Consider the following 15,279-nt stretch of genomic DNA (forward strand, 5'->3'; position numbering starts at 1 on the left):
GTGGGGAAAGCTCTAGCAAATTGCCCCAGATAAGCTTAAGGCAACTCCAGCTCTGGACTCCTGAGAGGTTAATGATCCCTACCTCTTCTCAAGGCCTGATATTTATGAAGTGTTGTCAAAGACATCTAAAGTTCCATAAAATACTATATTTTTAAAAGGTCTTCAATCTAAATCCTCTAAACCTATAGGCGTTACCCACTTGCTGAGAGTTAATAGGCTCTTGACTGAATGGTGAAGTTTGAAAAGGACCATTAGAGGCCGAGTACAGTTTCTCCCAGTAGCCTGCTCCCTCACGCTTTTGAGGACTCTGCCATCCGAAGCCAGGCAGGGCATTTCAGGGCAGAGGATAGAGCAAATGGCTAAAAATCTGCTTATTTTTCTTTTAATAATAAACAGGTAAGTATATATTTATTTTATATTATATATATATCATATACATATAAGATATATATTTTAGGAGGTCCAGAATTTATAGCTAAATCTGTGATTTAGCCTTGTGATGCCAAGTCCTGGAGTTATAATAACTGTATTTGGATGTCATAAGTTAAAATGCTTACATACAAGTTTCTTTCCAAGATTGTACAGATTTCTCAGCTTTTATCTATGTAAATATATTACCAGTAGAAACTGAGATAATAAAATCCCATGCAAATAATCGTGCAATATTGTTGCATTTCAATCACTCCAGTCTCCAAATTACTATTCTATTTCAGATGCTAGTACTTTTCCCAATTTAAATTCAAGCAATTTTTGAATAAAGTCATTAAGGCCTTGCCTGAGAATGTAGTAACATGAAAATTAGTTTTCCTCTGCTTTATTTTAATTTGTATGTCCAGTAGGAAATTTATACACACAACTGGTAATATGGATAATCATATTTCACATCTTATATTAGTGCCTGATCGATGGTGGGGTAAGAAAGAATTTCTCCCAATCTCTGCCCATCCTACTCCCAACCCAGATCACTGCCTAACTGGGAAAATTTTGGATCCAAATAGTTTCAATGACTCTTCTGAAAAAAATAGGTTCAACTGGTAGAAGAAATATTGCATTTGTAGCAAAGGACTTGGTTTCTGTTTTGAAGTTATTTTTCCAAATCTTTAACAGAGATTAAATAACTAGGAACATTGTGACTGAGTCTCTGCTCTTTACAAAACTTGAGAATTGATTGCGTCCTGAAATGCTTTCGTGTCCCTTGCACTCGCCAGTCACCTGTAGCTGGCATTCTCATTTGAGTCTCTGTCTTAGAGGCTTAAAAAAGGAGAGACCTTTCTCATCTACTCATCTGTGCCTTGAAGAAATTATGACACCAGGTAAAGCTATTATGGAATTTGTTAAGTTGCAAGAACTCCTATTGCATTACATTCAGAACCTGTTCAATAGGAATGCTTTTCTGGTCTTTAAAAAACTATTGCAACTCAAGCTAGATATGAGGCTTTACTGCACCTCATACGTTTATACCTGATAAGGAGAGGAAATCCTAAGAATTCTATATCTTCTCTGAAACCAGCTCTAATCAACACAACGGGAACAATCATGACTTCACTTCCAAATTCGTAATTTGATTCTGTCCCAGGCACAATATAAATATAATAGAAAGAAAGAATTTTTTTTCTTATTTTCAAATGGCTTTGGCACTATGGCAGTAAGTAGGAGACAGGTAAAATCGAGTAATCCCAACAGGTGTGCAAGTGCATGAATACAAGGGGTTTCCTTGTGCCATTATTAAATGGAAAAAAAAAATAGAAGTATTATACAAATATATTCAAAATGGAAAATTTTAGTTTTCCAGAAAAGTTGTGGCCCACTTTGCCCACAGGAAAAGCTTGTTAAAAACATAACAAATGAGATGGCACTACTCATGTGCCTGTGCTTGTCAAAGATAATTTGTGATGTTAAAGCATGATGTTAGAAATTGAATTTAAAAGAAAAACAAAACTGGGGGCATCATGTTGCCCAATTTCAAGCTATATTACAAAGCAGTGATCACCAAGACAGCATGGTACTGGCACAAAAACAGACATATAGACCAATGGAACAGAATAGAGAGCCAGATATGGACCCTCAACTCTATGGTCAAATAATCTTCGACAAAGCAGGAAAAAATATGCAATGGAAAAAAGACAGTCTCTTCAATAAATGGTGCTGAGAATGTTGGACAGCCACATGCAGAAGAATGAAACTCGACTGTTCTCTAACACCATTCACAAAGATAAACTCGAAATGGATGAAAGACCCCAATGTAAGACAGGAATCCATCAAAATCCTAGAGGAGAACGTAGGCAGTAACCTCTTTGACATCGGCCACAGCAACTTCTTTCAAGATACATCTCCAAAAGTTAGTGAAACAAAAGCAAAAGTGAACTTTTGGGACTTCATCAAGATAAAAAGCTTCTGCACAGCAAAGGAAACAGTCAACAAAACAAAGAGGCAACCCACAGAATGGGAGAAGATATTTGCAAATGACACTACAGATAAAGGGCTGGTATCCAAGATCTATAAAGAATTTCTCAAATGCAACACCCAACAAACAAATAATCAAGTCAAAAAATGGGCAGAAGACATGAACAGACACTTCTTCAAAGACATACAAATGGCTAACAGACACATGAAAAAATGTTCATCATCATTAGCCATCAGGGAAATTCAAATCAAAACCACATTGAGATACCACCTTACACCAGTTAGAATGGCAAGAATTGACAAGGCAAGAAACAACAAATGTTGGAAAGGTTTTGGAGAAAGGGGAACCCTCTTACACTCTTGGTGGGAATGCAAGTTGGTACAGCCACTTTGGAAAACAGTGTGGAGGTGCCTCAGAAAATTAAAAACAGAGCTACCCTAAGACCCAGCAATTGCACTCCTCGGTATTTACTCCAAAGACACAGATGTAGTGAAAAGAAGGGCCATATGCACCCCAATGTTCATAGCAGCAATGTCCGCAATAGCCAAACTGTGGAAAGAGCCGAGATGCCCTTCAACAGATGAATGGATAAAGAAGATGTGGTCCATACATACAATGGAATATTACTCAGCCATCAGAAAGGATGAATACCCAACTTTTACATCAACATGGATGGGACTGGAGGAGATTATGCTAAGTGAAATAAGTCAAGCAGAGAAAGTCAGTTATCATATGGTTTCACTTATTTGTGGAACATAAGGGATAGCATGGAGGACATTAGGAGAAGGAAAGGAAAAATGAAGGGGGGAAATTGGAGGGGGAGACGAACCATGAGAGACTATGGACTCTGAGAAACAAACTGAGGATTTTAGAGGGGAGGGGGGAGGGGGGATGGGCTAGCCTGGTGAAGGGATATTAAGGAGGGCACGTACTGCATGGAGCACTGGGTGTTATACGCAAACAATGAATCATGGAACACTACATCAAAAACTAATGATGTAATGTATGGTGACTAACATAACATAATAAAATAAAATTTAAAAAAAAGAACTACTCAATCCTCCCCAAAAAATTGAGTCTCTCCCATTGCCTCTCTTTTGCCTTCAAAATTAAGCATTACTGTAAATTTTGTGTTTACTATTTCCTTGTTTTTCTTTGCAATTTTACTAAATATATGTGTTCCCAAAACAAAAAATAAAATAAAATAAAATAAAAAAAGAAATTGAATTTAATCCACAAACATATTGTTCCTGCAAAGGAAGATAATGCATAAAAGAGTTCACTTTATACTAGAATGTCCGAACTATAGACATTGTAAATATTTAAGATATCGTATGCCCTTTGATAAAGTAAAATGTCCCCATAATTAAGCCAAAGTGATTTCCTTTATTTACTACACCTAAATAATGTTCCTACTTGTTTAATTCTTTTTCCCAGCATATCAAAAATAATATTGTACAATAAATATCAGTATATATTTATTGGTAATTTATTTTAAGTGAACATTAGCAGTAGAAATAAATATTACTTTTAGAGTTCAAAGAACCTAGAGATCTGAAATAATCAAATCTCCTACACAGTAACACACTACAGCATCTGAGCAGTAGTAAGAAGGCTTCTTTTTACCACCAGAAACTCACTACTTCACTCTACTACTCACTCACTTACTGAACGGCTCTAGTTGCTTAAAAATGTGCAGTAGAAATCTGCCTCTTAAAACATCTCCTGAATCCTCCATGTTACCTCTAGTTTAGGATCTTTCCAACTTAACTCTGAAATCCTTACACAGAAGCAAATCAGTGGCACAGGGAGCTGTAGATATTCCAAAGAAAGGCCTGGTTAAAGCAAAGTAGTGCTATCTCCAGAGAAATATCATCTGACTAGCCCCCACAAGGCCTCCCAGACTATAGTGCACCATGGGCCGGGCCCGGCCAGTCCTCTAGCTTGTAAGTGCAGAAGTTTGATCTTAACAAAACGCCAGAACTGAGTGGGCTGGAGAAAGCTGACTTATGCCAAAAAAAAAAAAAAAAAAAAAAAAAATACACAGAAAGTCAGAACTAATCAATTCAACTCATATGAAATATACAACTGTCAAATGGATAAGAAATCCAGGTGGTACTGTAGGCTACGTAGAAATCAAATTATTTTAAGACTGCTCAGACAACAGAGCATCAGAACAAGGGAAATGCGTTGACTGAGTGAATAGTTAGCAGCATCAGACACTAATAGTCTTGTGCATCCATTTCTGCACCTGGGATTCTGGGTTCTCAAGTTCGGGTTGGCTTCTCAGGGCAACACCACCCTGGAGAGCACTTGAATAGAGAACATGACTTTCAGAAGCTTCTTTTGCCAATCTCTAACCCTTGTCCCAGGAAACATTCTTTCTTTGGATACGTGGATAGTTTTAGGCAAGTTTTACACTGTCATATTTCTGCTTCAATCCATAATGTGTTGCTTTGATAGATTAATTCTCTGAACAACATCTTACTTCCAGCTTTTGGGGAAGAAAAAGGCAGGGATAATGCTGAACACACACGTACACACACTCTGGGCTATATTGATTTAAGTCTCTAAACCGCCATGCCCGGCTCTGCCCCTTTTCTACCCACTTCCCTTACTTGAGTTATGAAAAGTTAAAACCTTGCCAGTCCTCATTCCCTCTGTCTCTTGCCTCCCTCCCCCATCTCTTTCCCTGAATGTGCCAGGATAGAAACAATACATGTAGCTGTGCTTCAGAGCGACCCACTTCTATAGCTCTTGACTAGAGCATTGACCTGCAATGGGCATGCAACCGTGTTAGCTCTGCTGCAATTAACTCAGATTTTACCAGAAATGGTTTCTTAACAGGGTCATGATCCCTTTCAGAATAAATCATTTGTGAATATTTAGTAGGAAACTAGTTGAAGATTTTACACAAAAACATGGAGAGTTTCTACCATTGTCACTATCTCTTTTAGCAGAAAGAGCACAACCCTTACATTAAACCTCTTTCAGTGGAGGACAGAGAAATGGATGTCTAAATCATCAGCCACTGTAGGAAACATACAGACTTCCAAAGTATCATTTTTAGATGATTTTAAATCTTTAAGTGCTTCAGGATTGCTTGAATACCTAGGCATAAACAGCAGGGTCACAAATACCGTTGTCCATACACAAACTTGGTTGGAATATTAGATTTTCTGTGTCTCTATTCTTCTTAATATACTCAAATCTCGTTTCTAAAATATGTGTATTGCATTACTAGAAGTGGTTATATATTCAGGTTTTCAATCAACTGGTTTACTTGATTGGATTGACTACATATACTGATGATTCTTCATTTTCTTGCTCAGGGATCATTTCTTCTACTCATTTATTTTCGATCTCTCTAACTTTCTTACTTGACAGTATCCTACGAGCAACATAACAGAGCACTCCAAGCTCATAAGGAATGGTATAAACTAATTAGCAGATTTTATGATGGAAACTCTTCCCCTCACACGTGATCATCCTGTCTGGATAATGAACTTTGTGGAAATATCTGGTTCCTACTACACTAAGGCAGCAGCCTCACTCAAACAATCTCTTACTTTGCCCTTGGACTTCGGTTCATAATTATGAATATGGTACAAATCCAAAAACAAAAACAGTATGGGGCGAGGGATGGAGTTAAAAATAAAATAGCCTAAAAATGGATTTTGAGTGAAGAAAATTTTTGATCTTCTTTTGCAACTGACAAAAAGAAAAATAGTCCTAATAAGATGTGTTTGAAAAATACCATGCCTGAAATCACAATGCATAACTGAAGTAGAGGGAAGTTAAACAGAAAATTCTCCTGCATGCAGGTGTGTGGAAACACTAAAGGGTTACTAACAAACACTAAATAGAAGTGTTGAATAGTTTGTTATGGGGAGAAGATCCAGAAATAAGAGTGAGCATCAGTGCTGGTCCGTTACATCAGCAGTGAGGCTGGCAAACCCTACTGTGAAAGTCGCCTTTAAACAGCAGGTGCATGGTTTGACCACTCTAGCTTCTAGCCTCTTGGCAGCGGCAACAAATGAGCCTAGTCTTCACCACAGATTCATGAATGACCACAAGCCATCTCAAGCTGCATCAAAATAGCATCGTCGTCCTGCTTCTGTTTTGGTCACATATTCCCATATTGGAAAATTCACCCAACGTTATTCATTTCAATTTTTGTGTGTTTGCTCATTACAGCTGTAATTTGTTACTAAAAACACCATGACATAAAATTCTAAAGTACCTTGGAAGAATGGGAGAAACCAAAAGAGAAAATTTTGTATATTTTTAGTCTTTTCCACGGAAGTGGTTCATTCATTTTAACGATAATCATCAAAGTAGGAATATAATACAAACAAAATATCACCTAAATAGGTAAAGAGACACAAATATAGGACAAATGAATGATTTAAATGCCATCTCCAGTCTCTCTAGCATACTTATGATAAATCCTTGATTAATTTGAGCTGTGATTTGAAATATTACCCATCATACAAATGTGCATAAATATTCCTACACAGGAAAACACTTAACATATTTAACAATATACTTCAAACTTAAAAGTTCTGCAGATGACTAATTAGATCTTAAAATCATAGATATTTTACAGCTCTGCTTAAACATAAATAATGCATTTGTCCAATTCACCCATATTAAAGGTATTTTTTCTCCTGATGAATATATGCATCATCCATGACTGCCAGTACCAAACTATAAGGATGCACTGTGATAAAAGCTATACCTGTATGTGAAATAATAGGAAATAATTTATTTCATAAAAATAGTAATTCATTTTTAATCTTCTATTACCACTGCTTCCATTACTTCTCTTGCTGTGGATTGAAGAGTATCTCAGATTGAAATCAAGACAATTATATTTTTCATGTGTTTAGGCAAGAATTTTAAAGTTTGTCAAGTCAGGTCGCGGATTATGGAAAAGACTCAAAAAAGGCAAACTTGATATTATAAGATGATGTAATCAAAGACTATTTAGAGATAGTATTACAAATATGAAGCAAATATATTTGGGCTAAAGGTCAGAAAACATATTTTAGTATCTTTGTAGAAACATAAGAAAACAAAACTTATTAATGACAGGGGAAAGTGTTCACTTTAGAACACAAATTTTTTCTTTATTGTAAGTTTAGCTTTCACATCACATTGTTAACATAGGCCAGCTATTATGCATTGGAATACACTTAGAGCATTCAATATGTACTGTGTTAGTATCTCCATAAATGATTCTGAAATAACATTTGCTCTTTCAATAGTTTTATTTTGGCAATAAGAAAATGTACGGGTGCTAGTAGAATTCCCCTTCACAGTAAATGAAAAAACCCTGAAAGAATATGTTTGCTGCAATTTGCATTTAGTTTTGGAAAACGTCTGTTTAACAACTGAACACAGCTATATTTTAACTTTTAAGCTACCCCACTGAGAAAGTATCAAGGTATTGCAGTCATTTACTCTTAGGGACATTATGCTGGGCTTTGAAATTCAAAAAATAAGATAGTTCTTGAATTATTTTATGATCAATGTACAGTCTCTACACAAGGAAAATTAAAGCTGTCTGACTACTTATACAAACATCACTGCCTATTAAAGATGGAAGAAATTGCATAAAAGCATGAAAAGCACTGGGTAATTTTGCAGTTTCATCTCTAAACACACTTGTGAAGATGTCTGTCTTTCAATTCTTCCTCTTTCTTCTGAAGCATGGCCTTTTAGTTCTTGCCCTTTTAAATATCTTTGCCTACCATAGCTTTGCTTCTTAATGTACTGGTTGATCTTACTGGGCTGAGAAAGTATTTACAAGGAGTGCCTGTTTTTTTCTGTATTCACAGAGAATGCGAACAAGTTAGAAGAAAGTGCAAGAGAACACCACATACCTTGCCCAGAACATTTCAATGGTTTCTGCATGCATGGGAAGTGTGAACATTCTATCAATATGCAGGAGCCATCTTGCAGGTAATGTTTTCACTCTTTAATTTTTAAAATGTATAAAGTAAACACAGAGAACTAAATTCTGGATGTTTGCAAAGAATTGCTTGGCATTCTGCCTGACTGGGTGATCAGCAGCAAAACTTTTCACTGACTCTCCTACACACACACACACACACACACACACACACACACACACACACAGACACCCACTAGAAAACCATGGAATGTGTGTGCCTTACATACCTGAGTACTATGTAACATATCATTATGTGTACTCTTCTGGTAGAATTTCAAATTGTACTTTGGGCATTACAAGCTTCTTAAAGACTCAGATTCCTCTGTTTTATTCATTGCTCTTTCCCATGGTCATAGAATAGCTCTTGGCACATAACAGGAGGTCAATAAATATTTCTGAAATGAATGGATGAGGACTTAGGGTACATAAGATAACGTCGTTGCTTTGGGGGGGTCATCTTTTCCAAAGTCCTTCAGGTGTCCAATCAATTTTATCAATCTTGGTTTTGCTAGACACATACTAATTTCTGTGGATCTGCTACCCACAAGCCTTGTATAGTGCGATTATTAGCTATACCTCCACAGATTCTAACTCAGTTGAGACACAAAGAAATTGCTTGTCTGGACTTAGTTAATAAATATAAATATGTGCTGAATATTCATGAATAGAACATATTTATTGAGATGGTAAAAATATGGTAAACCCAAGGTGGAAAAACAAATGTATTTTTATTAAAGGAATCTACAAGTGGCATATGATGAAATAGGTTGTGTGTTGTTATACAGCGAAAGGAGTTTCTGTCTCTTCTCCTCCTCCTCCTCCTCACTCTTTCTTCTCTCTCTCTCTCTCTCTCTCTCCCCTCGAGAACTGTCTTCCTTTTATATTTTCCTTAACTGAACACACTAGCACCTTCCAGTGAAGCCAGGTAGAGTCAACATAACTGAGAGGCTGGTCCTGCTGCCTTGTCATCCTTAGCAGGGTCTCCATTATTAAACCCTTCAAGGCAAAGAGGAAAGACCCCAGAATGGAGAAATCCCAAGTGAAGTACTAAAATAATCGCACAAAGCCAATGACAAGTTGACCCTTGTTGGTATTGTTATGTGAACAGTTTCTTCATTTCATTGTCAAATGCTAATTTTAACACGCAGATGGTCTCCTGATGCTTTCTGATGAGGGTTGAGTGAGTGAGAAGCAGTGTTCATTCTCAGATGAATAGCACATGGGTTTATTTTGCAGAACTCTGTTGCTTACACCATAATTGTTTTTTTTTTTCTACTGAGATTTAGCTCTCTAACATAAGTAGGCAACTTTATGATCAACAAATTAAAGAAATCACTTATTGTATCCTTGGTCTAAACATTTTTCAACATTTATTCTCACAGTAGCAAGGGAATGCTTTATCCAAAAGTAAATAAATAAATAGCCCCGATTTACACCCATATCCTCGGAAACAAACCTTTTCTCAAGCAATCATGTCGTCTTAGGTTGATTAAAGGACAAGTTAAATAAAACGTGAAACTCATCTGAAAAAAAATATGGAAAGAATAGTATTTCTGGACATCCACTGCTTCTCTATATCATCATCACAAACTACGTACCAACCCTCCTGTCCTCAAAATCTTATTATAAGTATAGAAGAAAACCTCATACCTTTGAAACCAAAAACACAAAGAAATCTCGTTGAAAGGACATAGTTGAAAGCCATATCTACAAAGTAGCATTTCTTTAAAGAGAGAAATAAACAGCCCCGATTTCACAATGAAGATAAATGTGTACGGGCCGACTATAAAAATGAGTCCAGCAGCTACAGGTAACTGGACATTGTCCTTTCTTCCAGGTGTGATGCTGGTTATACTGGACAACACTGTGAAAAAAAGGACTACAGTGTACTGTATGTTGTTCCCGGCCCTGTACGATTTCAGTATGTCTTAATCGCAGCTGTGATTGGGACCATTCAGATTGCTGTCATCTGTGTGGTGGTTCTCTGCATCACAAGGTCAGTAATGTGCTCAATGGCCACTCAGCTAAGGGAATCTGGTGTTCCTCCTTGCCTTACTTAGGTTACTCTACGTAGGAGTCCCTTTGTGGACTCGGCAGCCATCCATTCTCAGGAGTCCGGTTTCCTCATCATAACAGCATGTGAATAGCATTGATTTTCATGCTATAGTGCTACAAAGTATTTTCCTTATTTTTGCCTTTTGATGAGGATTATTTATTTTTGAGGCAAAGATCTGGTTTTCTCTACTATGTGATGCCAATCTTTGTTTAAATATGGTTTTCTCTTTTAGCTATGGAAAGTCAGTTTTCGTTCAAACTACTAACAAACTATTGAGATGACAGTGTGGTCTTATTTACCCAGATCAGTATGCCAAAAGAGGTGAGAAGAGATTGTATACAAGGCCTAGAATAGTGTTAAAGGATAGCGTTCATTTATGGTACTTATTTCCAATTGTAACACTGATATAATCATTTTTAACATATTTGATGTAAACAACAGGTACATTTTTATGTTAATTTAAAATAGCTTTTAATCACAAAATTCAAAGAAAATAGCTACAATAAAAAAGAATATGCTGCAGTGCATGAAAACCTTTGATATATGGAAACATGCAGCAAATATGACAACAAGCGTTTATACCAAACCTCCAAAACCTTTGATATATGGAAACATGCAGCAAATATGACAACAAGCGTTTATACCAAACCTCCAGAACAATCAAATGGTAATTGTTTCTGGAGAGCTAAGATTGAAAGGGATCCAGAGACCTCATCCAGTTTCAATAGGAGATAAAATTATGGTTAACTAGTGATGTCTGACACTGTGCTTGGAGTAAAGGGGTAAGGCCAGGTATTACTTGCTTAACTTCATCAGTGTGTAAATTCATGGCAACCAAATCCATATTATTTATGCCCTGTCTATCTGCAAATACTATTGAAGATACTTCTTTCTGACCTGATTTCACGCTCCTTGAGAAAAAAAGTTCCAAGAAAGTTTTTTAAGTGTTTTGCCAAATTCACAAGACATTTAAACTTTCGTTCATTTGTGCAGCTCTACAGTAAATCAGAATGTTTCCCCCAAAATTATTTTCCAAAGACAGGAGAATAAAAGAAAGTATCATATCTTTAGAGAATAAAGGCCATAATACGTCTCCATAGCTGTGCTGCACTATCTTCTTTGAGGACAAGTGTGGCATTTGCTCTTGAAAAAGACAAAATATGGTTCATAAATCCTTGCCGGGCCTAAAAGCTTAAGGGAAGATCATCGACTGGAGCTTTGTGCTGCTCAAAGCCAAGCTGAGCTCATCAACTAGACTCTCACGTTTAGATGCCAAGTGAGTCAATGGATTATACTAAAATAGATTCTGGGGAACATAAAGATAACTCAAGAAACCAAAAATACTGAGTATAAAGCAAAGATAGAAAAGAATCTAAAACACAAGAAATGGTGCCATATTACTCTAAGGGTCTTGAGTCTTCCGATATGTACACCACATCAGCACATGAAAAACCAGATTCCCATTTAATAGATCTAATCTCATTACAATTGGATTTGCTACTTCATGTACTGACAAAAATGCAAAACTTTCAATACTTTAGCAGATGTTCTCAAGTTTGTTATTAATCACAGTTCTGTTCCCATACATTGTAAGAATAGCTGGAATACGTAGGGTTCTTATTTCACCAAGCATTATGTATATGTTACATGTGTGTATATATCATACATGTGTGTGCACACACATATACATTTAATAACATATGAAGAAGGAACAATGATCCCCGTTTTCAAAACAGGAATCCTGAGGTATGAGAAGTTAGCAAATTGTTAAGTGTACGCAGCTGAGCAATAAGAGCAGCTGTGGAGTCCAGGCTGCCTAGTGTCAGAGCCTGTGCACTTAAACCCTGCTCATACTGCCCCTCGGCTGGTCATAATGTCGTGTATTCCAATGCTCAAGACAACCTAAAATGAGCTCCAAATTAGAAGGAAGACATTTTTTAAGGCATATGGCCATTTTCATTTTTCCATGTTAAAACAAAACAAAACCTAGTCTCTATTTACTTTTGAGGAAGAGTACATGAGCTAAATTAGCATTTTTGTAATGCATTTTATAAAGCTGTCTTAGGATGTCCAAGTCTTCCAAAGTCTTTCCAGGAGTCACACTAGTCAAAAAGGCACACTCTTCCCAGTGTGGATTCTTTCTACTCACTTGAGAATGTTCTACTTAAAAACCAGATTTTCCACCTAGGTCATCTGCCCCTCCCCTAACCCTCCCCTTTTCTGGCCACCTTGACCACACTTGTCTGTCAAGACCTATTCCAACATACCCTCTTGTTAAAAGATTGACAAATTGCACCAAGCAGAGGTCCTTTCATTCTCTTCAATTTTCTGTTAATTTCTCCATCCCCTGGTCTCTCTTCTTTTCTCTCTCTTCCCCTCCTCCCAATTTCTTTTTTTCTAATTGCTTCCCCTTGTTTTTATTATTTTAGTCAAACATCCACCCTCCTTCTAAATACAGCATGTGTCATAAAAATATAGACATCTAGAGACATGCTCTGGAATGAAGAGTTGCCCCGTTGAGAAGATGGATTTCCAATCTTTTTGTCTCCAGCTCCCACTTGCTGGGAATGACTTTCAGCTCCATGTTCATTTTGATTGATCTACCACACCTCTGTAAAAAAAATAATATATATATATATAATATATATATTTATTCATATATGAACATATACATGAATGTATAATCTCTGAAAGCCATCTTATTGTAATAAGATTTTATATGAACTTTATATTGTTCTTATTTGCATCATCAAAGCATTTGTTTATTATAAGAGAAAAGACACCAGACCAGAGCTTTTCAGATAACTTGACTGAATTTAGCTTTTATAGAAGCAAAATAGTTGGTACCAATTTATGTCTCCAGCTTATGGTACTAATATATAAAAATAATATCAGGCTGAACCAAAACAATATCCCTTTTCATTACATATCAGATATTAAGAGTTGGCTCATTCTCTGGTTGGATAGGATTTAAACTTGTAGCAGTGAAATGTCAATATAACATTCATCTTGAGGACATTTAAAATATAAAATTGTTGAAGACATTTAAAGTGAGATTAGATGAGCTCACAACTTGCTTGACTGCCTTGTGCTGAGTCATTTTTGTGCCTTCCCGAGTAAGCGGTTGAGGACCAGGTAAATGTATTCCTCTTCACCTTCTGCCTCTGCTCTTCAGCGCTCCCCAACAGACGCTTAAAGACAACGGCAAGGAGAAGCAAAAAAAAAAAAAAAAAAAAAGTCTTCCAAAATAATCCCAGCTACTACTAATAATAAGTTCTTTTGTCTGAAATATTTTAACAATTGGCTTAATCGACAACTTCACTCTGTAATTGTAGGACCAAACTTCAGGTAACAGCACTGGACTAAGATTTGTAAACTTTCCAACCTTCTAGGAAATGCCCCAGAAGCAACAGAATTCACAGACAGAAGCAAAATACAGGGCACTACAGTTCAGACAACACAACAAGAGCATCCACGAGGTTAATCTAAAGGGAGCATGTTGCACAGTGGCCGGACTTCTGAGAGCTGGGACTACACAATACAGTATTATAGACAAAAGAATAAGACAAGAGATCTACACATGTTGCCTTGCATTTGTGGTAATCTACACCAATGAAAACATGTACTACAGCTATATTTGATTATGTATGGATATATTTGAAATAGTATACATTGTCTTGATGTTTTTTCTGTAATGTAAATAAACTATTTATATCACACAATATAGTTTTTTCTTTCCCATGTATTTGTTATATATAATAAATACTCAGTGATGAGAAAAAATTGGCATTCTTAAATTTGCGGTATCTCATAACTGTAAATATAATCGAGCTGGCACAATCTGTACAGGTACCAATAGTTCATCTTTCCCCACATCTTGAGACAGAGCATTAGTTTATACAGGACTCGGTGGCTAGGTTTTGAGTGATTCCAAGATCAAGGGAAATGATGGTTATTGGAAAAGAGAAAAAATAATTTACTTTATATCGAGTGAGGATAAAATATTTCAGATCTTTGAATCATCTCTATTTCATCAACTTTCTTCCCTGGTCTTCCATTTTCATCCCCAGAGCTGAAAAATCTCTGGCATATAAATTAAATCAAAGAAGAAGGGGAGGGAAAGTGTTCTATAACTCATAAAAGAGAGGGAAAGAAGATATTGGTTTTTATTTGGAAAGCATCTGAGAATCTCGCTGTTAAGTGCATTTACCTGAAGGGTCAGGAACAAGTTACATATCAGGAATATGCAGAGCACAAAATCTGTTCCATTTAGGTGAGTGGAATTAAGAACTTGCAGAAAAATTTATTAACATCATTAAAAGTGAAACACCAGAATCATAGATTCTCAGAAGCACCTTGCTACATTTATGGCATAGAGTTCTTTAAAAAGAAGTTGGAATCGCCACCAAATTCCTTATGAATAGCTTTATGGCAAATGCTGACCCATAATTTGAAGTGGGACTACGGTGATGATGATAGTTCATAAAAAAACAGAGAAATACATTGTAAGCATATTTAAACGCTGAGATAAGAAAGCAAATTAATCCCATAGCACCTAAAAGAATTTAGTGTGAAGTTGATAGGAATTCTTGAGCATATAAATAGGTATGATCACTTTGGAAAGAAATAAAATATGAAAATTCTCAAAGAATACGAGGTAAATAACAAATCAAATAATTGCCTTATTCTCGCTTAGTTCTCCCCAGCTTGTAGTGGCTAGTATAGTAAATCTAGAGCTTTCTTTGCCTCCTTTCAATGACCTCCACATGGACTAAAAGGAAAGACACTCCTGTGTTCAAAAAAAAAAAAAAAAAAAAGACAAATATCAAATCAACACATTCTGGATATAAAATATTCGGT

The 15,279-nt window shown here is 36.3% G+C and overlaps 1 protein-coding gene across 1 annotated transcript in view; it reads left to right on the forward strand.

Annotated features, from left to right (window-relative positions):
• The window catches only part of TMEFF2 (transmembrane protein with EGF like and two follistatin like domains 2), a 224,376-nt gene extending 210,468 nt beyond the window's left edge, over positions 1–13,908 (forward strand). The window contains exons 8-10 of the mRNA XM_028124854.2: positions 8,248–8,371; positions 10,201–10,359; positions 13,812–13,908. Of these exons, the coding sequence (XP_027980655.1) occupies positions 8,248–8,371; positions 10,201–10,359; positions 13,812–13,908 (380 nt within the window). The remainder of the gene's footprint in view (positions 1–8,247; positions 8,372–10,200; positions 10,360–13,811) is intronic.
• The last annotated feature ends 1,371 nt before the right edge of the window (positions 13,909–15,279 follow it).

Source organism: Eumetopias jubatus, unplaced genomic scaffold (genome assembly GCF_037043125.1).
Source record: "Eumetopias jubatus isolate StellerSeaLion01/CBP00866 unplaced genomic scaffold, mEumJub1_p1.0 scaffold_3, whole genome shotgun sequence".
In the NCBI taxonomy this organism is placed as follows: domain Eukaryota; kingdom Metazoa; phylum Chordata; class Mammalia; order Carnivora; family Otariidae; genus Eumetopias; species Eumetopias jubatus.